At 41.3% G+C, this 25,832-nt stretch overlaps 1 protein-coding gene and 1 long non-coding RNA gene across 4 annotated transcripts in view; one reads left to right on the forward strand and one right to left on the reverse strand.

The window, feature by feature from the left end:
• LOC128121403 (uncharacterized) overlaps positions 1-25,832 on the reverse strand; it is a 94,787-nt gene that overhangs the window by 40,737 nt on the left and 28,218 nt on the right. For all 3 annotated transcript variants that reach the window (XR_008222205.1, XR_008222200.1, XR_008222193.1), the window contains 4 exons: positions 21,433-21,524; positions 20,538-20,677; positions 15,485-15,685; positions 2,556-2,632 (listed from right to left, as the gene is read on the reverse strand). This is a non-coding gene — a long non-coding RNA (uncharacterized LOC128121403). The remainder of the gene's footprint in view (positions 1-2,555; positions 2,633-15,484; positions 15,686-20,537; positions 20,678-21,432; positions 21,525-25,832) is intronic.
• LOC128121298 (cyclin-dependent kinase 2-associated protein 1-like) lies at positions 5,501-10,013 on the forward strand. The gene has a single exon (XM_052755880.1). It carries the CDS (start codon positions 5,596-5,598, stop codon positions 5,902-5,904), a length of 309 nt encoding a protein of 102 aa, XP_052611840.1. The 5' UTR covers positions 5,501-5,595; the 3' UTR covers positions 5,905-10,013.

A 25,832-nucleotide genomic window follows, 5' to 3' on the forward strand; every position in this document is an offset into this window, starting at 1 on the left:
GACCTGAACATTCCAACGCAGCTGAAGCACAAGAAAATGAGCTTAAAAACAACTTTATGAAGATGATAGAAGTCCTTAAAGAGGAAATGAAAAACTCCCTTAAAAAAATCGAGGAAAAAACCAACAAAAAATTAAGAGGAAATCACAAATCCCTTAAAGAAAGCCAGGAAAAAAAAAAAAACAAACAGGTGAAGGAAACTATTCATGACATGAAAATAGAAATAGAAGCAACAAAGAAAACACAAACTGAGCAAATTTAGGAAATGGAAAATCTGGGTAAGTGAAGAGAAAGAAATGGAAGAGAGAATCTCAGGCACTGAAGATACAATTGAAGAAATAGATTCATCAGTTAAAGAAAATGTTAAATCCAAAAAACTCTTAACACAAAACATCCAGGAAATCTGGAACACCATGAAAAGACCAAAAACTAAGAATAATAGGTATAGAAGAAGGAGAAGAATCTCAGCACAAAAACCCAGAAATATACTCAACAAAATCACAGAAGAAAATTTTCCTAACATAAAGAAAGAGATGCCTATAAAGGTACAAGAAGCTTACAGAACACCAAATAGATTGGATCAGAAAAGAAAGTCCTGAGTCACTTAATAACCAAAACACTAAACATACAGAATAAAGAAAGAATATTAAAAGCTGCAAGGGAAAAAGGCTATGTAACATATAAAGGTAGACCTATTAGAATTACACCTGACTTCTCAATGGAGACGCTAAAAGCCAGAAGGGCCCTGGATAGACGGACGTTTCGCAGATACTAAGAGACCACAGATGCTATCCTAGACTACTGTACCAAGCAAAATCTTCAAACACCATAAATGGAGAAAATAAGATATTTCATGACAAAGTCTGTAGTTTGGAATTTTCTTTGCACCGTCAATCAGCGCCCAAATAAGGACACAGAGACTCATTAGTAATTATAAATACTCAGCCTAGCTTAGGCTTATCCCACTAGCTCTTTTAACTTAATTTAACCTGTTTCTATTCATCTATGTTTTGCTTTGGAGCTTTTTACCTTTATTTAATTCTGTATGTTCTACTTTCCTGCTTCCTCCTTGTCTGTCTGTCTGGCCCCTGGTACCTCCCTAGCGTCTTTTTTTTCTTTTCCCCGCCCCCAGCCTAGATTTCTCCACCTACTTACTATCCTACCTATACCTCCTCCTCCCTTGCTGTTGGCTATTCAGCTTTTTATTAGACCAATCAGGTTCCTTTAGGCAGGCAAGGTAAAATAGTAACACATCTTTACATAATTAAACAAATGCAGCACATCTTAACATAGTTAAACAAATGCAATGCATCTTTGCATAGTTAAACAATATTCCGCAACATTTCCCCCTTTTTGTCTAAGTAAAAAGAAAAGTTTAGCTTTAACATAGTAAGATGATATACACAAGAACAATTATCAAGTAAGAATTACATTTACAATATCCAGTCCATTACATTTGACAAATTCAGAGAAAATACTCCATTATCTATCCTATCTTGGTGAGTCCAAAGTTGTTTACCTAATTTACTTTCTATCCTAACCTGTATTACCAACCCCAAATTATCTTTTAGACCTCAAAACATTTTTTAGATAAACAATTTAAGCTTTTGTTTTTCAACCTTATAAACATTATATCTCTTATGTAAGTTTCTTCCCTAAATTTGGTAACAAGGAAAACTACAACTATCCCATTTTTCAACTCCATCAGAGACCCAAGAAGGATATAATATTACCTGAGTAAACAGTAAATGCAGAGCAAGAAACTTCCATAACCATATAAATGACAAAGACATCTGGCTGCCTGGACCCAAGGTTCCTCTGCAATGTTAGAGCATCCATCTTTGGCCTACAGGCCTCGAATATCTGACAGACTTTTCTATGTAATAGCAATTTTGAAGAACTGGATCACCTTGTCTTAGCAAAGTTCGGCAGTCTTTTTCTTTTGTGTTCTGTTTGTCTAGTTTGTCCAGTATACTGTCAGCAGTTGAGACAGGGCAGTTTCTTACCCTAATGGCTAACTTTGCCACAATGAAAGCAAACTCAATATGGAGGTTTGTGGATTCCCATCATCATCCTTTTATGAAGTAGTGCTTCCAGGAGCAGATGTGTCTTACCTTAATGAAAAGCCATAGGTATTGAACATCTTAAAAGCCATATTCTGTAGATCTCTGAAGTGTTTGATGATCTCCTGTCTATCTAAACTATACATGTTTAACCTTGAAAACATGCCTAACATGACTGACTATAAGTATGTAAGTATGATTGTTATAGATGACTACCAACCTGCATTTCTTAATTATCTTAAACAGTTTGTAATAATAGCTTTCAAGGACTAGGTCTTTATATTACATTTTAAAAAGAGCTGCATAGGTACACTGTCTTAAACAAGAGTAGAAATATATATACGGCATAACAAAAATAACCTTAAATTTGTATCAATATACAAAAATTCATACCAATATAAAATGTTTGAGATGAATAGTTGTCTTTTTATCCTATATACCCATTAAATGATGACAAACATCCATAACCCACCAAATGACCAAAAACGACCTACCCCATCTTGGGAATGTGGGCATTGTGTTTTCTAGACTGCTTCCTGTTGTCTGGGGTTGATGGCATCCACAATAGACCCTGAGAAAATTGAGATAATGGTCAAGTCCTATGAAAACTAGCTGTAACATTTGTTGTCCAGTCTCTTTGTAATGGGAAATTGTAAGGCTTATCTAAAGTCCTGGCTAGAATAATCCATGAGGCTGAACCATTTCAGCTAGTAGCCTTGAAGTTGTTCTGAATGTAGAACTCTGAGGAAACTGCAGCAAAGGCACTCTGAAAGGCTGCATCACCTGGGCCAACCATTTTCATTGGTGTCTGGTTCCCTTGCTCTGAAAACACATAAACTTTCAAAGGTAACATACATATCTGTATTAACACAAGTATGGACTACATGTTGTAAACAAGCCTGCCAAAGGTAATTTTTTGTTTTATGTTTGAGTAGGTAAAAGACATCCGTCAACTTTATAAGTTTGTTTGGACTTTATAACCAAATCTCCATCCATGCCATATGAAAGGATGGCATGTGATAAAAGGCATGGGGACTCTGTAGCCAACAATATTTATCATGGCTCATCCATTCTCATAGCTGTTCCCATGTCAAGGGATCAGCATATACATCACCTGTCTTGTAGTTTTTCTAGGTTTATTTCATTATGTCTGTAGCCAATATTTTCAGGGTGTCTTCCCCAACCAAATCTGGTTTTTATTAATTTTGAAGTAATTTACAGCCTGTCATTTCCTGTAGAAGCAAAAGCATAACCTCTCAACCAATGCAATACATCTTCTGAATTCCATTTTAAAGTTAATACATCCCTAAAGTATCTAGGCTGGTTTAATTCAGCAGTTCCTTTTACACTCCTATGTTTCTCAGCAGCTGCCGTTCATTCAGAAGCATTCAAAAAATTCAAAGTCAACAAAACACCATATAGAATCCAGACTCACCATGGATTTCTCATCATTACATGGCTTATTCTTTTCATATTACTTTACTCTTTCTTTAAAGACTTTACTTAATTATTTTTAAGCTAATTTTTCCTATGATTGTCTATACCCATTTTCTTTCCTTTCCTTAAGCACCTACACACACTGTAACCTGTTTAAAGGTTTTTTTCAATCTGGATCTGTTTTACTGTGCACCTGTAGAGTTCTCTGACCACATGAGCCAAACCTTAAACTGCTAAGGGCTAGCTAGGCCCTCTACTTTGCAGCTTTGGTGGTTGGCTCCACCCCCTCCTCAGGTCCCTGAGAACCAAGCCTTAAGCCTGCAGCTCTGGCCTAGAGCTGTGTTTAACTGCCCCTGCTCTAGGAAGTTGGTGCCTGCACTAAGGCAGGCATTTTTACTTAGCTTGCTGTTTCTACTTAGCGTGTCAGCTGCTCAAGCGCTCTGCTGCACAGCAGTGCCTCTTAAAGGAGCCATATCCTTTTTTAAAAATCATCTTTCTCAGGCCCTATGTGGAAATTCGTGCCCCATGTTTGGTGCCATTTGTAGTTGGAATTTTCTTTGGGCTGCTAACCAGCTCCCAAATAAAGACACAGAGACTTATTATTAAGTATAAATGCTTGGCCTACAAGTGGAGGGAGGGACAGAGAGGGAGAGCAATGAAAGAGATATATTGGTAGAGGGAGCCATTGGGGGTTAGGAAGAAACCTGGTACTAGGGAAATCCCAGGAATGCACAAGGATGTCCCCAGCTAAGATGCCAGGCAATAATGGAGAGGGTGCCTGAATTTACCCTCCCCTATGATCAGATTAATGACTACCCTAATTGTCATCATAGAAGCTACATCCAGTAACCGATGGAAGCAGATGCAGTGATCCACAACCAAGCACTGGTCTGAGCTCCTAGACTACAGTTGAAGAGAGGGAGGAGGGATCACAGAAGCAAGTGAGGACAAGATCATGATGGGGAAACCCACAGAGACAGCTGACCCAAGCTGGTGGGAGCTCATGGAGTCTGGCCTGTCAGCTGGAGAACATGCATGGGACTGAACTAGGCCCTCTGAATGTGTGTGACAGTTATGTGGCTAGATCTGTTTGGAGAGCCCCATGGCAGCGGGACCAAGACTTATCCCAGGTGCATGAAATGGCTTTTTGGAACACATTCCCTAGGGTGGGATACCTTGCTCAACCTTGATACAGGGGGAAGGGGATTGATCCTGCCTCAACTTAGTATGCCAGACTTTGTTGACCCCCCAAGGGAGGACTTACCCTCTCTGAGGAATGGATGGGGGGTTGGGATGGGGGACGTGGGGGAGGGGGAGAAGGGGAGGGAGGGGGAACTGGGGTTGGTATGTAAACTGAAAGAAAACATTAAAAATAAATTTTTTAAAAAGTTTTTAAGGAAAAAATAAATGCTTGGCCTAGTTTAGGCTTATCCCACTAGCTCTTTTAAATTAATTTAACCTGTTTATATTCATCTACATTTTGCCTTGGGGCTTTTTACCTTTATTTCATTCTGTATGTCCTATGCTTTTGCCTTGTCTGTCTGGCTGACCCTGGGCATCTTCCTGGGCTCTCATTATTTTTCTTCTTCCCTCAAGCCTAAATTCCTCCTCCTCCTTACTGTCCCTTCCCGGAAGTCCCACCTATATCTCCTCTCTCACTGTTGGCCATTGAGCTTTTTATTACACCTATCAGGTGCCTTAGGCAGGCAAGGTAAAACAGCAACACATTTTTACATAATTAAACAAATGCAACACATCTTTACATAGTTAAACAAATGCAGCACATCTTTAGATAGTTAAATATTCCACAAAGAAAGTCAAATTTAGAAAGTATCTATCCATAAATCCTGCCCTACAGAAGATACTAGAAGGAAAACTCCAACTCAAGCAAGTTAACTACACCCATAAAAACATGGATAATCTCACACAGCAAAATCCAAAGAAGGGAAACACACACACACACACACACACACACACACACACACACACACACACACACTCATCACCAACATAGTAACAGGAATTAACAATCAGTGGTCATTAATATCTCTTAATATCAATGGAATCAACTCAACAATAAAAAGACACAGATGGCACATGCCCGCCGCCGCCGCCCTCAACGCCGGAAGTGTCCACTCGCCTTCTACTGGCATGGCGACATCCTCCCAATATCGCCAGCTGCTGAGTGACTATGGGCCACCATCACTAGGCTACACCCAGGGAACTGGAAATAGCCAGGTGCCTCAGAGTAAATATGCAGAGCTGCTGGCCATCATTGAGGAGCTGGGGAAAGAGATCAGACCCACATATGCAGGGAGCAAGAGCGCCATGGAGAGACTAAAACGAGGCATCATTCATGCCCGAAGCCTGGTTCGGGAGTGCTTGGCTAGCCCCTGGCCAATGTGAAGGCCCATCTCGCTACCCCATGGAGATGAGAGGCTTTGTTCAAGATGGCAGTAGCTTTCCTGCCTTGGTCATTAAGCTCTGAATCCACTTTCATAAGATTGGAAGACATTTTTCAGTTACTGATGATGTGCATTTTAAGTAGTTAGGAACGATCCAGATCTTTTTTTTTCCCAAGCATTGATTTGAAAGATGTTTGTGAAGCCACTGCACAGCAAGCTATTGTTTGCCCCCAAATACCAGTGTCCCCTTTAATCTCCCTTTGGATACATTTGCCATGTGCATCACCCCAGTCGACTTCCTGTCCATGAGCTCACCTGCGTCTGCGGACTCGAGTGCAAGCCACAGCGTGTTTGCTTAGTAGATGGCCGGCCTGTGTGCAGTGTAGACCCTGCTTCATGAGCTTCTCTGCTTACGCGTTTGCATGACTGAGTGCTTTGAAGTCAGTCTCAAAAACGCACAAGTTATAAATACAGAAGAAAGAGCAATCTACCCAGCCTACCAAGCGCCCTGCAAATGTCCATCCTGAGACTGTAGATCTCAGTTCCGTGTTTACTGTGAGACGATCACAACATCTGGAAGAAAATGACTGAAACTTGCATCTTTGTATTTATTACTTGATGTAATAGAGCTTATTTTCATTAAAAAAAAGACACAGGCTAACAAAATGGATATGAAAACAGGATCTGTTCTTTTGCCACATACAAGAAACACACTTCAACATCAAAGATAGACATGACCTCAGAGTAAAGGGACCTAACAAGCAAGCTGGTGTAGCTATCCTAATATCTAAAAAAAATAGACTTTAAACCAAAATCAATCAAAAAAGAGGGAGAAGGACATTTCATACTCATTAAAGGAAAACAAATCCACCAGGATGACATCTCAGTTCTGAACAGCTATGCCCCAAATGCAAGGGTACCCACATTTGTAAAAGAAACATTATTAAGCTTTTAAGCTTAAATCACACACCAAACCCCACATGTTAATAGTAGGAGACTTCAACACCCCATTCTCACCAATGGACAGGTCATCCAGGCAGAAACTAAACAGAGAAATAATGGAACTAACAGATGTTATGACTCAAATGGACCTAACAGATATCTACAGAACATTTCACCCAAACACAAAAGAATACACCTTCTTCTCATCACCTCATGGAACATTCTCCAAAATTGACCACATACTCAGTCACAAAGACAAGTCTCAACAGATACAAGAAAATTGAAATAGCCTCCTGCAGATTATCAGACCAATATGGATTAAAGTTGGATTTCAACAACAGAAATAACAGAAAGCCTGCAAACTCATGGAAACTGAAGAACTCTCTAGCACTGGGCCAGGGAAGAAATAAGAAAGAAATTAAAGACTTCCTAAAATTCAATGAAAATCAAGCCTAACATACCCAAACTTATGGGACCAAATGAAAGTGGTGCTGAGGAAAATTGAAAGCACTAAGTGCCTACATAAAGAAATGAGAGAATTCTCATACCAGAGACTTAACAGCACAACTGAAAGCTCTAGAACAAAAGGAAGCAGACAATCCTAAGAGGAGTAGATAGCAGGAAATAATCAAATTGAGGGCTGAAATCAATAAAAAGGATCAAAGACAACAACACAAAGAATCAATGAAATGAACAGTTGGTTCTTTGAGGAAACCAACAAGACAGATAAACCCTTATCCAAACTAACTAAAATTCAGAGAGAGATAGAGCATCCAAATGAACAAAATCAGAAACAAAAAGGGGGACATAACAACAGACACTGAGGAAATCCAGAGAATCATTAGGTCCTATTTCAAAAAGCTGTACTCTAGAAAGTTGGAAAATCTAAAAGAAATGGAAAATTTTCTCAATAGACACCACTTACCAAAATTAAATCAAGATTAGATAAACAATTTAAATAGATCCATAACTCCCAAGAAAATAATAGAAGCAGTCATTGAAAGTCTCCCAACACCCCCCCCCAAAAAAGCCCAGGGCCTTCAAATTATTCCACAAAATAGAAAGAGAAGGAACATTTCCAAATTCATTTTATGAGGCCACAATCACCCTCATACCCAAACCACACAAAGATAACACAGAAAGGTAATCGCAGACCAATTTCTCTCATGAACATAGATGCAAAAATACTCAATAAAATACTCACATACTGAATCCAAGAACACATCAAAAAGATCATCAACCATGATCAAGTAGGTTTCAGCCCAGAGATGAGGGGATAGTTCAACATATGAAAACCTGTCAACATATCCACCATATAAACAAACTGAAAGAAAAAATCCACATGATAATCTCATTAGATGCTGAAAAAGCCTTTGACAACAATCCAACACCCCTACCTGATAAAAGTCTTAGAGAGATCAGGGATATAAGGGACCTACCTAATCATAATAAAGGCAAATTCCATGACCCATTTCTTCTATCCTTAACTTTAAAGCTAGAACCATGTGGCCGAAGCTGCCAAGTTCTGCTGCTTGCTGGGGCTGGAACATGGCCCCCTTGTTCAATTATATCTTCACCAGCTTTCTATCCTTCACTGCCTAAGCTTGGCTGTCCTGAAACTTGCTCTGTAGAGCAAGTTGGCCTCAAACTCAGAGATCTACCATCCTTTTCCTTCCAAGTGCTGGGATTAAGGTGTGTACCACCACATCTGGCTCTAAGCTTTTCTTTAGTTACTTTTCACAAATTGGAAATTTAGCTGGGTGGGATGTTGCCCTGAGGTCATCACTCCCTTTATTCCATTTCTTAATCTGTTTATCTCCTTGAACACAGGATTTAGCTACATTCCACTTCCTGGTGCCCCTTTTCTCAATCTGTACATTTTGTATTTTTATGTGCTCAGCTTGCTCCTTTTCATTATAAATCTTCATTAGAGTTACCACTAATAACCACAGGACAGAGTGATTAATTAATTCCTCTACCAAAAGAATTAATCCAAAACTCTTCACTTTAGCCTCAGACAGACTTTTCAGACAAGGGCAAAGAGCAGCCACATTCTTCACCAAAACATCATAAGAATGATCTCTAGGCCACATACTAAAATTCTTCTCCTCTGAAACCTCTTGAGCCAGCCCCCAACTGTTCAAATAACTCTTAGCACCACTATCTTCCATGCTCCTATGAGTATGGCCCATTAAGCAGTGCTTAAAGCATTCCACTGCTTTTCTAATCCACAGTCTCAATGTCCATATTCCCTTAAACAAAAACATGCTCAGGCCTATTACAGCAATGCCCCATCCCCTGGTACCAACTTCTATTTTAGTTAGGATTTCTATTGCTGTGAAAAGACACTATGACCACAACAACTCTTGTAAGAAAACATTTAGTTGGGGTGGCTTACAGTTTCAGAGGTTCAGACCATTATCATCATGGCAGAGATCATGGCAGCATGGAAGCAGACATGGTGCTGGCTACATCTCTATCAGAAGGCAACAGGACATCAACTGCGACACTGAGCAAAGCTTAAGCAAGAGACCTCAAAGCCTGCTCCCACAGTGACACACTTCCTCCAACAAGGCCACAACTACTCCAAAAAGGCCACACCACCTAAAAGTGCCCCTCCCTATGAGCTTATGGGGGCCAATTACATTCAAACTATGACACCTTTAGACATTTGATTTTTGACACCAAACCAAAATTATAGAATGGAAGAAAGTAAGCATCTTCAATAAATTGTGCTGGTCTAACTAGATGTTGACATGTAGAAGAATGTAAATAGATCCATATCTATCACACTGCACAAAACTCAAGTCCAAGTGGATCAAAGACCTCAACATAAATCCAGATATACTGAATCTGATAGAAGAGAGAAAGGGGAATAGCCTTGAATGCATTGGCACAGAAGACCACTTCCTGAACAGAATACCAATCACACAGGCACTAAGATCACAATAAATGGGATCTCATGAAAATGAAAAGTTTCTATGAGGCAAAAGAAACCATTAATAGGACAAACTGGCAGCCCACAGAATGGGAAAAGATCTTCACCAAATGCATATATGAACGAGGGCTAATATCCAAAATATATAATGAACTCAAGAAACTAGACATCAAAAAATCAAATAAAACAGTTAAAAAATGGGGTACAGATCTAAACAGAATTCTCAATAGAAGAATCTCAAATGGCCAAGAAGCCCTTAAATAAATGTTTAAAATGTTAAGCTGTTGTTTGAATCTAGATGGTCTTTTAATTTAAAAAAAAAAAAAAAAAAACAGAGCCAGATATCAGGATGAAAGCTGAAAGATCAGAGAAGCAGAACAGCCAGCCACTAGCTCTTACTTCTACAGAATCCTCAGCCTCAAGACAGCAAGTTCCTGTTTCCTCACACCTTATATACCTTTCTCTGCCCTGTCATATTACTTCCTGGGATTAAAGGCATGTGTGCTTCTCAATCAAAGGCATGAGATCTCAAGTGCTGGAATTAAAGGTGTGTGCCACCACTGCCTGACCTCTATGTCTAATCTAGTGGCTGGCTCTGTCCTCTGATCCTCAGGCAAGTTTATTAGGGTACACAATATATAACCACACTTAGCTATCAGGGAAATGCAAATAAAATGACACTGACATTTTATCTTACACTTGTCAGAATGGCTAGGATAAAAAACACAAGTGAAAGCTAACTTCCTGAGGGAAAAATAAATAAATAAAGTTGACTTTATCTCAACTATTTCAGGGTCCCCTAATGATGGTGTCCCCAGACAGCAGGAAGTGATTTTAAGAGCATGATACCCGCATTCCCAAGAGGTGCGGCGTATGGTTTTTCATTTGTTCAATGGATATTTGTCATTGTTTAGGGGCATTGGTTACAAGTTGTTATTGGTCATGGTCAGGGAGGAAACTAAACAAAGGAAATTAGATTCAGGGATCTCGTTCTGAAAAGAAAAAGGGGATATAGAAATGATAGGATAAAAGGGTAGATTGTTGAATCTACTTTCAAACTAAAAAAACAGCTACTAGTCTCAAATATTTTACATTGGTATGAATTATTGTATATTGTACAAATTTAAGGTTATATTTGTTAGACTGTATTATATATTTATATTTCTTTTTTAAGGTATTGTACTTATGAAGCCCATTTAGAAATATAAAGTTCTATTCCTTGAAAGCTACTTAGGATTATTAAGAAATACAATTAGTCATCTGTAACAATCAAACTTACAGTCATGTTAGGTATGTTTTCAAGGTCAAACAGAGACATATTTTAAATAGATAGATGGCATTCAAATACTTCAGAAACCTACAGAATATGGCATTTAAAATGTTTAAATAACATAAGACTTTTCACGATACTGAGACATGTCTGATACTGGCAGCACCGATTCACTTCAAAAGAGGATGATGGGCATCCAAGAACCTCCATATGCAGTTTGCTTTCATTTGTGGCAAAGTTAGCCACTGGGCACGGAAACTGCCCTTGACTTTGACTGTTGACAATGTGCTGTCCAAATTGGACAAGCAGGACATAAAAGAAGGCAACTACCGAACTTTGCCAAGACAAGGTAGGATAGTCCTTCAAAATTCCTGCCTCACAGAAAAGTCTGTCAAATATTCTAGGCCCATAGGCTGAATATGAATGCCCCAACGTTGCAGAGGAACCTGGGGTGACTATCCAAGCAGCCAGATATGTCTGTCGTTTCATAGTTTTGGAAGTTGCTTGCTATGTACTTCCTGTTTACTCAGGTAATATCATATCCTTCTCTGGTCTCTGATGGGGTTGAAGATTAGACAGTTATAGTTATAGTTTTCCATAGTCATGATAGAAAGTAAATCAGGTACAAAACTTTGGACTCATCAAGATAGTACAATATAGGATAGATAATAGAGTATTTTCTTTGAATTTGCCAAATACAAATGGACTGGACATTGTGAATATAATTCTTACTTGGTAATTGTTCTTATTGTATATAGTTTTACTATGTTAGAGTTAAAGCCTTGCCTTTTTATTTAGACAAAAAGAGGTAAATGTTGCAGGAGATTTGTTTGTGTTGCTGTTCTGAGACCACCAATGGAGTCAGACCTCGGTTCAAAGGGTGGAGTCCACACTAAGCTGGCTGGAATTGACCATAGATTTTTCTGGCTGACAGAAAGAAGCTAGAAGGACACAAAGAAGGAGGAACTAGTGGAGATGTGAGGGCCTTTTTGAGCAGGGAAGGTGGAGAAGAGAGCAGGTGATCATTTCTCCATCTTCCATGGATCTCTCAGGTTTATTTGCCTAATATTTAACTCCCTAGGTTTTTTTTTTAAATAAAGCAATAAAAGAAGTTACAATAACAGCTCATGATGGAGAAGATGTGGAGCAAGGTACACACTTATCCACTGCTTGTGGGAGTGTAAACTTGTACAGCCAATTTGGAAATCAATATGGCAGTTTCTCAGAAAATTGGAAATAGATCTACCTCAAGACCCAGCTATACCACTCCTGGGCATACACCCAAAGGATGCTCAATCATACCACAAAGATACTTGCTTAACTATGTTCACAGCAGCATTATTTGTAATAGCCAGAATCTGGAAACAACCTAGATGTCCCTCAACTGAAGAATAGATAAATAACATGTTGTATGTTTACATAGTGGGGTATTACTCAGCTGTTAAAAACAATGATATCAGGGGCTGGAGAGATGGCTCTGAGGTTAAGAGCACTGGCAGCTCTTCCAGAGGTCCTCAGTTCAATTCCCAGCAACCACATGGTGGCTTCATAACTATCTCTAATGAAATCTGGTGCCCTCTTCTGGTGTGCAGACATATAAGCAGACAGAACACTATATACGTAATAAATAAATTTAAAAAATGATATCAGGAAATCTGCAGGCAAATGGGTGGAACTAGGAAAGATAATCCTGAGTGAGGTAATCCAGACCCAGAAAGACAAACATCGTATGTACTCACTCATAAGTGAATATGAGTAAAGTAAAGTAAAATAAAGGATAACCATGCTACAACCCACACACATAGAGAAGGCTCAAGGGGGGTTGCATAAAGCTCACTGTGAAGGGGAAATAGAATGAACATTGCCAGTGGAAGGGGTGAGGGGCCTGTAAGGTGGGATGGGGATGGGAACAGGGGGGATCAGATGGGGGGAGAATGGAGGGAGAGAGTACTGGAAGAGACAACTGAAATCTGGGGGCATCTCTGGGATGAGCTAGAAACCTAGAACAATGGAAACTCCCAGGAATCTATAAGGGTGACCCTAGATAAGACTCCTAGGCAAAGGGAATATGAAGCCTGAACCGACCATCTCCTGTAACCAGTCAAGACTTCCAGTGGAGGGTTTGGGACACTAACTCAACCACAAAACCTTTTGACCTAAAATTTGTCCTGCCTACAAGATATGCTGGACTAAAGATGGTGCAGAAATTGTGGGAGTAACCAACTAATGACTGGCACAGCTTGAGACCCTGAGAGGGATCCCACCCCTGATGACCAGGACCCAGAGGTGGGATCCCCGGAGACCTAGGATAGAATAAAACATGAATGCTAAAAAAAAAAAAAAGAAATGATTTGTTATTCTGCTGTACTCATAGATTGGTGCCTAACCCAACTGTCATCAGAGAGCCTTCACCCAGCAATTGATGGAAACAGAAGCAGAAACCCACAGCCAAACATCAGGCAGAGCTCAGCGAGTCCTGTGGAAAAGGGGGAGGAAGGATTGTATGACCCAGTGGTATCAAGGGCATCACAAGAAAACGCAGAGAATCAACTGACCTGGGCTCACAGGGGCTCACAGAGACCGAACTGACAACCAGGGAGCCTGCATGGGACTGACCTAGGCCCTTTGCATATATGTTACAGTTGTGTAACTTGTTCTTCATGTGACACTCCTAACAGTGAGAGCAGGGGGCTGTCTGTGACTGTGTTGCCTGCTTTGGGGACCCATTCCTCCTCCTGGATTGCCTCATCCAGCCTTAAGAGAAGAGAAGCTGCCTAGTCTCACTTCAACTTGATACACACTGGCTGGCTGATATCCAGGAGAGGCCAGTCTGCACTTGAAGAGAAATAGTGCAGGAGGAGTGGATGGGATGGGGTGCGAGTGGGGAGAGGGGAGGGGTGGGGAAGAACTGAGAAGACGGGAGGGAAGGGAAACTTGGATTAGAATGAAAAAACAAAAAAAAATGAACAAACAAAAAAGATTATATAAGGAGAACTTGTCTCAAAAAACAAAAAAAAAAAGAAGAAAAGAAAGAGGAGACAAGTTAAGCTTTCAGGGCTGGGGAGATGGTTCACTGGATAAAGTGCTTTGCCCATAAGCTTGAGATGGGAGTATGGATCCCAAGGTCTCAAGTAACAGCTGAGCAGTCCTGTTGGCTGCCTGTATTATCAGCATTTGAGAGGCAGAGATGGGATTCCCAGGGCAAGCCAGACTAGCTAACTTGGTGAACTGTAGCTTCAATCCTCAGGTTCTGCCTCAGTAAATAGAGTAAGAGCAGTGGAGGAAGACAGCTAATGTGAACTTCAGGCCTCCACATTTATGAGCAAACAGAGGTATGCACATGCATGTGCACCTGTACACGTGTATATATGTTGCATGATTCTTTGTGGAATAAGCACTCCAACACCAATGAGAATGGAAGAGAGATGTCACCAGTGGACCAAAGCCAGGATACCTCCTGAAAGGCTTTGATAAGTACATCATTTCTCTCTTCTCTTTCCTCCCTCCACCCCCCCATACCTCTCCTTTCTCTTTCAAATTTATGACCTCTTTTTCCATCAATTGTTATTGGATGCATATATGTAACATATCTGGAGATCATTACTGACAAGCACAACTGACAGAAATGCAGAAAACCAGCCAGTACACACATAAAAATAAATAAATGCTTTCTAATATTATCCTGGGATCTTGCTGCAGTGTTACATAGTTTTGCACTATTATTCTTTATCATTGTGTCCTACAATATAGGACCACAAGTTGGTTATACAAACTGCAAATTCTTCTTTAGGAATGGTGTGCAGATTTGTGTACCTGTGTGTGCATGAGGAAGACATTGGGTATCATTCTCTATTGCTGTCTGCCTTGTTGCTTTGAGACAGGATCTCTCACTGAACCTGAAGTTCATCAATTTGGCAAGGCTAGCTAGCCGGCATGTTACCAGGATCTAGCTGTCTTTACCTACCCAAGCTGGGATTACAGACATGTGTGGCCGTGCCCAGATTTTATATAGGTGATAAGGCTTTGAACTCAGGTCCTCATACTTGCATAGTAAGCACTCCTACCATCTGAGCCATCTCTGCAGCCCCAATGTAACTTATTAGGTTGATTTTATTTAAGGTTAAATCCAATCATTTTAGGAAATGTCTAAAATGCACAGTGAACAATGGAGTCCCGTTTTACACAGACAGAATTCTGATTCCAGCATCTCTGAAGTATGGACTCCATGATTTTGCCTTTCATGCTCATCTCTGCTAAGTTATGGAGTCAGTTCTGACATAGGTTGGCAAGCAGGCAAGCAAGCAGGTGGACAGGCAAGCAAGCAGGCAGGCAGGCAAGCAGGCAAGCAGTCAAGCAAGCAGGTGGACAGGCAGGTAGGCAGGCAGGCAAGCAGGCAGAACGGTCCCTGGAAAACAGCTCTAAATTTCTTACCACTGTGTGCTTGATCTCTGATGTGTCCACCACAATGGAGCTGTCTCTAAGTCTCACATCCCCACAGGGCTCTGACTTGGTACTTGTATCTTCTGTTTCTCTATTGCATGCCTGGCCCTGACTGTAGGTTACCATGACTCTGTCCACCGTGTTCTTGCTTTCCAAAAGGGAGCATTATGATCCACTCGGTTAACAATGTACCTGAAGATTGGCAAAGAGACCACTTCTTTATAGACCATGAATTAGTCACATACATAAAACCAGTCATAAGAGACACCAATACAATAATGAAGGTGCTCACACCACAGTCAGCATACAACTAGGTTACCCCTTGGTGGGATTTTGGGTACTATGATCCCATGATAAATACATGCTCTTTAAAAATTAGCCTCTAGGGCTGGAACTGGACCTCAGTTGGAAGAGTGCTTGCCTATCATGTATGGGGTCCTGAGGTCCTTTACTGGCACAGCATACCAGGCATGGTAGCATACGCCTATAATCCCTGTACTGGAGAGGTAGAGCAGAAGGACTTGGAATTTATGGATGGCTTTGAGAAAACTTGAATAAATGAATAACTAAAACGAGCCTTTAGAACTGCCTAATATTTTAGTGTTTGTTGGCAATTCCTGTGGCCTTCACATGCCTCTTGGCTTAGAGAATTCTTTGCAACATGCCTCTGCACTGGTTTTAAATAGCATCTTTATTCTTTCTCCTTTTCATCCTTGGCCTTTCACTAAATAAACTTAAAACATTTTCAGAGCATTAAGATTTTTTTCCACCTTAAAGTTAGAACTGAGATAGAATTTCACAGAAAGCAGGAGGCTCGCTAACATATGCTGCAGGATCTCATCCACAGGTTTGCAGTGTGGATTCTCTCTCTCTCTCTCTCTCTCTCTCTCTCTCTCCCTCCCTCCCTCCCTCCCTCTCTCTCTCCCTGTGTGTGTGTGTGTGTGTGTGTGTGTGTGTGTGTGTGTGTATCCTGACTGTGTGGTGCTCTGAGACAGTCAGCCCACATGTGAAGCCTTATCCCACTCCCAAGAGCTGCTCTATGAACACAGCAGCAGTTTGTTTACACTGACATCTTCAAGAACATTTGAATACTTGCTTTAACTGCATAGCTCACTCTTCCTTTCTAGAAGGGCTGTGGGATTTAGCGATTTGGTGAGTCACCAGAAAGATCTAGGTGAATTCCACTTTTGGTATCATCAGTCTGTGGATCTCTTGAATATTCACAGCTTCCTGAGTAAAATTTAAAGTATCTTTTCTTCTCTTCTCTGTTCCCCTGCCCTAGGCTGGTTCTGAACTCACTATGGAGCTGAGGATGACCTTGAACCCCTGATCCTCCTGCCTCCACCTCTAACATGCTGGGATTACAAGGGTTCTACATCACATTCATTGCGTGGTGTTTGGGATTGAACCTACAGCTTTCTGCATCCTAGGTAAGCACTCTGCTGCCTGAACTGTATTCCCAGCCCCAAAAGATAGCTTTAAAACAAAGGGTAAACCCATGCATCTCATGCAAATGTAAAATGAGTTCATAAAATATTTGATGAAACTCATTAATCAAACCATAGTACAGCCAGTTCAAGTAGGGTTAATGAAGCACTGACTTCGGTAGAATAAAGATTATTGAGGTGAATTTACAAGTGGTCATAAACTGGTGATGGCCCTGTCTCCCAGAGGTATGGTTGAAGGATCAATTGAAATGCTACCAGGCAGATTTCGTAACCAATGTTTTAATGTAAAAGCCCCAGTTTCCTGCATTTCTGACAAGGGGGGCTCAGGCAATCATTTCAATATGCCAACTAAAGGGATGAGATATGGTGAAAAGCAGAGTGGAGATTTATTCAATGTGGCTGCAGTGGGGACAAACAAATAAAGGGGTTCAATGACTCTCAAGTCTGCTTCAGGGTACTGACAAGAGCTTTAGGTTTACATAGAGGAAGGTCTGAGGCAAGGAACAAGAGGTCTGTGTAATTAAGCAGCCTTGGTCAAAGTGTGGCCTGGTTAATCATTATATTAGCTCTGGTTCAGCCGGGTGATCTAAGTAAGACATTATCCTAGCCATAGCTGGAGGGGATTGATCCGATTCTTCTGAGATAATCAAGTCCTGCTCCAGGGATAATTTGCCCTCGTGTGGGAGTGTGGTCCTTCCTGCCAGGTCCTCCTTGTTCTTGGCATCTAAGGTGCTACAGGTTTATGACCAGGACTTATTTTTGATGAGATGCGTTAGACAGAAGACCATCTTTGAGTGCTTATTATGTCTGCAGCATGCAGCAGGAATCTAACACAAAGTAAAGGAGATGGACCCCAAATGAAAGCAGAGGGGCTGGCTTCCCATCTGGCTTTTATTACCTTGTGGGCCCAGGTGAGGTGCGCCATTGCTTTTTGAGCAAAAGCAGCTTCTTCTAAGTGCCTGCTGTAGTTGTAGTCATGTATCTATGAGCAGAACTTGTTTTGTACCACTCTCAGCTATCACAATTAACGCAGACAAAGTGAGGAATGGCACCAGACAACCCAGAATGTCATATCCTACCCAGGGTACACTGTTCCCAGGCTAGATGCCCAACAGTCATTCTGCTTCTTCCAGATTTTCATGCAAACTTGTTATACCCTCTCTTGTCCTTATGGATATGATTTAATGAGTACATATAACATACTAGGTGTGGGATTGCACAGGTCTATTCCCATACAGATTTTATGATTGATATAAATCATGTCTTATGTTCACTAAATATACTGATAATAATATACTGATAATAATTTATTCAAACATTTTTAGATTATTAAATGAAAGAGGCTTTTGTAGTTAACAAGAAATGGTAACAATGTTAAGAACGCCTTTATGTTTTATGGAATAATTTATATAAAAAACAAAGGTAATTTTTATTAGAACAAGAAAGGCCACATTTTAATTGAACATCCCCAGCCAGACTAATTAGAAATAAACACATATTGCCTCACTATCCCTGCCCGGTCGGTATAAGTACAGGTTATATAGGACATCTCTCTTTCTCAGTCTTTGTTTTTAGACAGGGTCTCACTATGTCACCCTGGCTGGCCTGGGACTTGCTAGGTTAGACCAGGCTGGCCTCCTACTCATAGAGATCCACCTGCCTCTGTCTCCTGAGTGCTGAGATTAAAGGGTACGCCACCATGGCTGGCAAGATATCCTTTCTTCACTAACAATCATTCTCCTGAAAGGCATTTGTAGAACTGATTTCTCTCATCTTTGGCATACTGTTAAAACACACACACACACACACACACACACACACACACACACACACACACACACACACACACACACACCTGTCATCTTCGGGTCCCACATCAGGAGAAAGCAGGCTTCCCTAATATGTGACTTGCTCTGTGTTACCAAAATCAGGCTGCTTCTCATTCTGGCAGTAGGTGGGGTTGGGGACTTGGGTCTTGTTGGGGACTTGGGTCTTTGTGACAGCTGAGAAGGGGGAAAGGCTTCAGGAACTAGATGTGGAAGGTCAGGTTTTCAAAGCAGCTGGGAAGGGAGAGAGACTACAGGGGTTGGGTGGGGTCAGGTCTGAGTTCTAACGAAATGCACTCCCAACTTTGGACTGAGGATATATAGCTCAGTCAATAGAGTGTTTTCCTAGCATACATGAAGCCCTGGGTTTAATTCCCAGCATCATCTGAAATCGGACATGTTAGGCATGCTGTGATCTCAGCACCTAGGAAGTGGAAGCAGGAGGCTCAGGTCATTCTCCACCAAGAAACACTTCAGGTCAAAGACAAAGAAGCCCCGAGGGAGGAAATAGCAGATTTGATGGAGGGGAAGGTTGGGCTACAGGAGACATGACTTGGTGACAAACTGAATATTATTATGGATGGTGGAGGCACATGAATTTTCACATGTTGACGATGACTTCCAGACATGAGAATGTCAAAAGGCCGTTTTAGAAAAACAGAAGATTAATTTGGATTTTACTTGTGATTTTTCAAATGTGGTCATCCAGCTTCCTGCTGGAATGCCTCGTGACATGCCACACTTTCCCCACCATCAAGAAAGAGCTCTAGCCCTTTGGAACTGTAAGGCCAAATAAACTATTTGTCCCTTGAATTGCTTTTGGTCACAGTATTTTATCATAGCAGCAAAAAAGGAACTAGTACCTGGAGGATCACATTTCGCTCTGCAGTAAAATCCAACCTGTCAGTGTAGGATTATGTGAGGTAGTTGTGTTTGGACTCCATTAAGTTAATGGAAATTTGAAAAAATGCACTGCAAGGTGTGGTGGTGCACACCTGTAATCTCAGCAGAAGCAGAGACAGGAGGATCACGAGTTCAAGACTATCCTTGACTACATAGTGAGTTGGTCATAGTGACATAAGTCAGCTTGGGCCTCAGGAGACTCTGTCTCAGAACAACAGCAACCAAAATCATCAAGAAACTCAAATAAACAAAAAATCAAACAACAATAATAAAATCCTGTAAACCTCCTAAATCACAATCCAGTTTGTGTCCTAACCAGAAATACTAAAAGAAAAGCACAAGCTACATATTATTTTAGTTTATATTTCTTAAAACTATTTTATACATCAAGCTGACATGTCTTGTTCCTAACCCCACTGCTTTCTACAAAAGCCCTTAATTGACATGAGCTTTCTTGGAGGGGAAAAAAAATACAGCGGCAGCAAACAGTAATCAATGATGCCAGAGTCAGCCCTACTGGGGGCTCCAGTGTCTTGGACGATAGGGCACGGGTGGATGAATTCAAGAACTCCTCATCCATAAAGATCGAAAAGGAACAGCATGCCCAGTGAGTAGCAGGTGTGTTAGCCTTTCCAGCAGCTGGGGTGTGTATCCCAGAATAGGCCTAGCATATTATGGTGCTGATGATTACAGTTAGGGACTCATATGTCAATACAGAGCTAGCTCATGCAGGGCATGCAGGGTTCCCTGGGTTTCCCTCCCCTGCTCCCGCCACCCCCACCCCACAGCTTTCCTTGCCAGTGTGTGTGTGTGTGTTGCCTGAGACTGTTTGGCTTCTAAAAGCTAAAAAAAATAAGTCTCTCTCACGTGCTGTTGATCAGTTGCCAGCTGCTTCCTTCTTCTGGGTGTCCTTGCCGTCTGTCTGTCCTTGGGAAGGACAGGTATTGCTGCCAAAGAGGGTCCGAGAGGCAGCCTGGAGCCCAGAGGCACTGGATTGATATCAGAGTCTGATATTTTAAGATGATTGTCAGTTGCCTCCTTTCCTGGCACAACTTTCTAGAGATACTCTTGGCTCAAAATAAAATTAAGAAGTTCAATATCCACACATATAGCTGAAGATCTAAATTATAATATAATTATAAAATAAGGATGGATGTGGCATCTCTTCTGAATTTGTATGCCTTTATTCTCTATTATAATCCTGCAGTTTGTTCTAATATATTTTATGATCATTTGAGACAGAATCTCCCGTAGTCCAGGCTGGCTCCGGACTTGGTATATAACTGAGAATGACCTTGAACTTCTGATCTTTCGGCCTCTGCCTCCCAAGTGCTGGGATCACAGACATGTACCACCCTACCTCATTTACTCAATACCAAGGACTTAGCCCAGGGCTTTCCATGCTAGATGAGACCTCTACCAACTGAACTCTAGCCTCAAGCCAGGTTTTTCCTTCATGAAACCAATATGATATACATCTCCAGCACAACTCGTGCACCTAAGTCCTGCACAAGAAAAAAGAACATCTAACAAAGGCTGAGTTCAGCACAATTAGGAATGACTTATGGAGTAGTGAATTCTGCACTAGCTTTACCCAGCAAATGGTAAAAACTGCTGGGACTCAGTTCTCATTCTCTACCAAAAATTCATAACCGTAAAAAATTCTTTAAGTAAGCAAGAACATTTAATTTTGCCAAACATAAAGGAACCAACAGTAGAGTCCTATCTTAGGAACACAGTATCTGGAAGGTGGGGCTCTTACCTAAACCTCAGAAACTTCGTAGGTATGAAGAAGCCTTCCTGAGCAGGATCTGTGCACTGAAAGGTCTCAGGCCTTGATTAAGTATCAGCAATCTGTAACAGAAAAAACTGTGAACTGTGGTGAGCCTTAATCAGAAGGGCAAGCTTATGAATGACCAGAACATCCATGAAGTAAGTCACTGAAGAGATAGTACGAGTATTGGTTCCTACTAATTCAAGCCTCATGTATTTTTTGGGCGCGGGGGATTGGGGGGTGGGACTCTTCACTGGTTTCTTCACCTGTAATTTCTACTTTTTGTTATCATTAGAATGTACTTTGAAAATAATAATACTGGGTATAATGTAAGCACAATAAATAAGCTATGACTAGATCAGGCTTTAGAAAAGGGTGTGCATTTCCTCGTAGTGAGTGGTAAGTTTCTACCATTTGTTGAGTAGAGCTAGTGCAGAATCTAGCACACCATAAATCATTGCCAATTTTGCTGGATGTAGCCTTTGCTAGACGCTCCTTTTTCCTTGTGCTGACTGTATTCTATGCTTTACTTCTTAGCAATTATCATACATACATATATAATTTCCATGTGTCTGCTTTTCTTCTCGACTAAGCCCTTAATTTTAAGGGCACAGAGAACATCATAGACATTTCTGTGGCATTGTGGACAAGAATAGATGTGAATGTTGGCAAAATAGAATCAGGAAGCTTCTTACCCAGGCTTGGATGACAAGACCATTTACTGAGATAGGAGACATGGCTGCCTAAACATGAGCTGAATCAGGACAATAGACATGCCAAAATGGAATGGGAAAAAGACCATGAGTCCCCACCCAGCCCTACACAAAGAACTACAGGCAACTAAGGAATGCTGAGAACAGGAGAAAGAGTCTTCTCCAGGGAAGAGTACACCAATTGATTATCCAACAACAAATGGTCATCCCTGAAAACATACATCCAAGTAAAATTATACAGGCTGACTAGGTTGTATTTATATATTTGGAAATATATAAATGTGTGTGTGTGTGTGTGCGTGTGCGTGTGTGTGTGTGTGTATGAACAACTAAAAAGAGGCCAAGATGTAAAGAAAGATCAAGGGGTTCATGGGAGGGACTGGAGGAAGGGAAGGGAGAAATGATGTAATTATAATTTCAAAAAATAAAAAAAAATTGTAAAAACGTCAGTACTATCCATATGGAATATATAGATATAGAAAAACAAACACAGAGATAGACTAGAGACTTTTAAGAACTTAGAGAAAAGGGGTAGGAACATGTATTAGGGACTGAAGACAGAATTCTAAGTCTGGGATGCTTAAAGCAGTATCCCATTTAGAAAATCCTGTGAACCCTGCTAAGTATCAGATAGATAACCATTGTCATAAATATTTTATTTTCTTTTTTATATGCATTATTTTAACATACATGTGTTGAAAGCTTAGTATGTTTTAGATGGCTAAGGATACAAAAAAGGACAAATAACACAAGAGTCCAGTTCTTGAAGAGCTCAAAGTCTTTTAAGACAGCAGGTATGGCTTTGGTGGGACAAAGACTGTAGGGCCCAGAGGTGATGCATGAATGCAAGGGAGGAGTGTTTTTGAGACACAGCAGGGTCATTGAACTCACATATGTAACTGAGTTCACATATGAACTCACAGCAGCTGTGAGAGTATGCACAAAGCCTGCACAAGCTCAAGACATAAAATCCCAGCATGGAGAGGGGAGGTTGGGCACGAAGACCCACCCCTAGCTGAGGAGCTACTGGCAATGGATAATCAGAGGGAGTGTCAGTTTTCTTTATTTTATTTAATTAACATTTTTTCATTTATTTTACATACAGACCAGTTTCTCCTCTCTCCTCCCCCTGTGTTTCCTTCCCCTACCTCCTCTTCCCCACTACCTCCCATCTACCCCCTCCCCATCCACTCCTCCTGTCTCCATTCAGAAACAGGCAGGCCTCCCATGGGCTTGAACAAAGCATGGTAAGGGTGTGGCCTTGGGTAGGTTAAGCAGGTTTCACTGTAAGGCCACATATCTGAGAATACATGAGTAGCAAACATTAGACTTGATATTTTTAAAGAGAACACACAAAGTTGGGTGGGTAAGAGGGGGTGATCTGGGAGATGTTGGGAGAGGGCAGTGAATATTATCAAAATATATTTGTGAAATCCTGAAAGAACTAATATAAATAAGGACAAAAAAACCCCATCCCAAAACAAAATGGTATCTGAATTGAGTATTAAAGTGGCATTTAATTGACCAAAATGACAATGACTTTTAAAAAAGATTGAAAAAGGCAGTTCTAAGTAGGAAGAAACTATAAAAAACAATAGAAATGGAAGTATAAAAATTAGTAGAAAAAGAAGTATAGGTGGATTCAGGACAACAGGTAAGATATAAGAAACTCCAAAAAGTTCACAAAGGTTGTTTTCTGACCCCAAAGAAGGCATCTACAGTAGACTTGTTCAGATTTCTGAGATAGAAAGGTACCCACAGCTAGTAGGGAGGGTATAGATGATGAAGCCTAAATTATAGCAAGGACAATGTAAGTTTTGCAATGATTCAGCCTTGTATGCCTCACGTGGGCAAGTTGGATTGCAGATACCAAGTTCATAGCAAATGTTCATCTGACAGTGACATGCAGAAGAACTAAGGACCCAGATCACCCACCAGAAAGTGAATTAGCAGGTAATCACAAACCCTTCTTTCCTTTTCAACATCTAGGGAACTCACGGCTCCTGGATCATACCTCTTTGATTGCACTGATGTAACATACTCTACCTGGACTGCCCACTTCCCCCTTCACTATCTGGTACATTCATGCTTTAAACACCCTTTGAAATATCATCTGTCCTCTGCTGTGTTTCCTGAAGTACAGTAAATGCTTTCCAACATTTTCCTGTATCCATATGTTTTCTCCTGCTTGTTCAATACAGAATGGAGAAAGAAAACATGCTCTTGCTAGGGAAGCAGGTAGGCTAACTGCAGATCTTCACCTCTCCCTCCATTTCTGCAAGTTCAACCCCCCATTCTCATCCTCACCTCTGTAGAAAACGAACAAACAAACCAACAAACCTGTGGCAGCCTGCCCCTATCTCACCTCTAGTGGATTCCACAGATCTTCAAGCCCCCCTCCCCCAACTCACTGCTTTGCCCCAGCCTCCAAATCCAGCAGGTACTCCCTGTAAAGCCACAGACAACACTGGCCAGGAAAACAGGTAGGCTAAGGTCAGATCTCCACCTCTCCCTCAGCTCCTCCAAATCCAATGCCCTAGTCTCATCCCCAGCTCTGGAGCAGACCACCTGCTGCAACATTCCTTCTCACTCTGTCCCCATCTCCAGTGGACCCCTTAGATCTTCCATTCTTTTGCTTTGTCAACACCCCCACCTCCAGCAGGCACTCCCTGGGAAGTCACAGGCCACACTGGGAAGGAAAACAGGTAGGCTGACTGCAGATCTTCACCTCTCCCGCTGCTCCCTCAAGTCTAATCCCCCAGTCTCATCCCCAGCTCTGTAGAAGAACACTGCTGCAGGTTCCTTTCCCCCTGTCCCCATCTCCATTGGATCACACAGATCTTCTTCAAACTTCCTTCCACCAAACATTGCTTTGTCTCAGCCCCAAACTCCACCAGGCACTCCCTGGGAACATACAGACCACTCCAACCAGGGAAGCAAGTCCACTAACTGCAGATCTTCACTTCTCCCTCCACACCTCCAAGGCCAATTCCCCAGTCTCATCCCCAGCTCCCTAGCAGACTGCTGCTGTAGCCTCTCCTCACACTCTGCTCTCGTTCCCAGGGGACGAACTAAGATGATCCTAGTGGAACACCTTGCTTCTTGTGAAGTTCCTCCACCAACCCAAGTCCATCCCCATCGCTAAGTCTCTGGGTACAATAACCAGAAACTCACTTTACCTGGAACCCCCAGTGTCGATATCTATCAGGACCCCAGAATATTTTCTTACAGGCAATACACAGCCACCACACTTCTCCAAGAACCAGAGAGGACACAGAAACCAAGGAATGAAACACCCACCCAAGAAAAACAAGAAAATTCAACAAAGACAATTCAGCACCTAGAATTACAATCTGAAAATCCCAGATGCCTAGACGCCAGCATAAAAATACAATCAATAACATCTAGGACAACATGTCTCCAACAGAGCCCAGCAACCCTACTGCAGCAGGCCCTAAATATTCCACATAGCTGAAGCACAAAAGGAAGACCTTAAAACAGCCTTTATGAATATGATAGAGGTCCTTAAAGAGAACAATAATAAATTGCTTAAAGAAACCCAGGGAAACACAGTGGGAGGAAAGGAAGAAAACTGTGTAAGACTTGAAAGTGGAAATAGAATCAATAAAGAAAATCCAAACTGAGATAAAACTGGAAATGAAAACTTTAGGAGCT

The sequence above is a fragment of the Peromyscus californicus genome, unplaced genomic scaffold (assembly GCF_007827085.1).
Source record: "Peromyscus californicus insignis strain IS unplaced genomic scaffold, ASM782708v3 Scaffold_10__1_contigs__length_136768540, whole genome shotgun sequence".
Taxonomy (NCBI): Eukaryota; Metazoa; Chordata; class Mammalia; order Rodentia; family Cricetidae; genus Peromyscus; species Peromyscus californicus.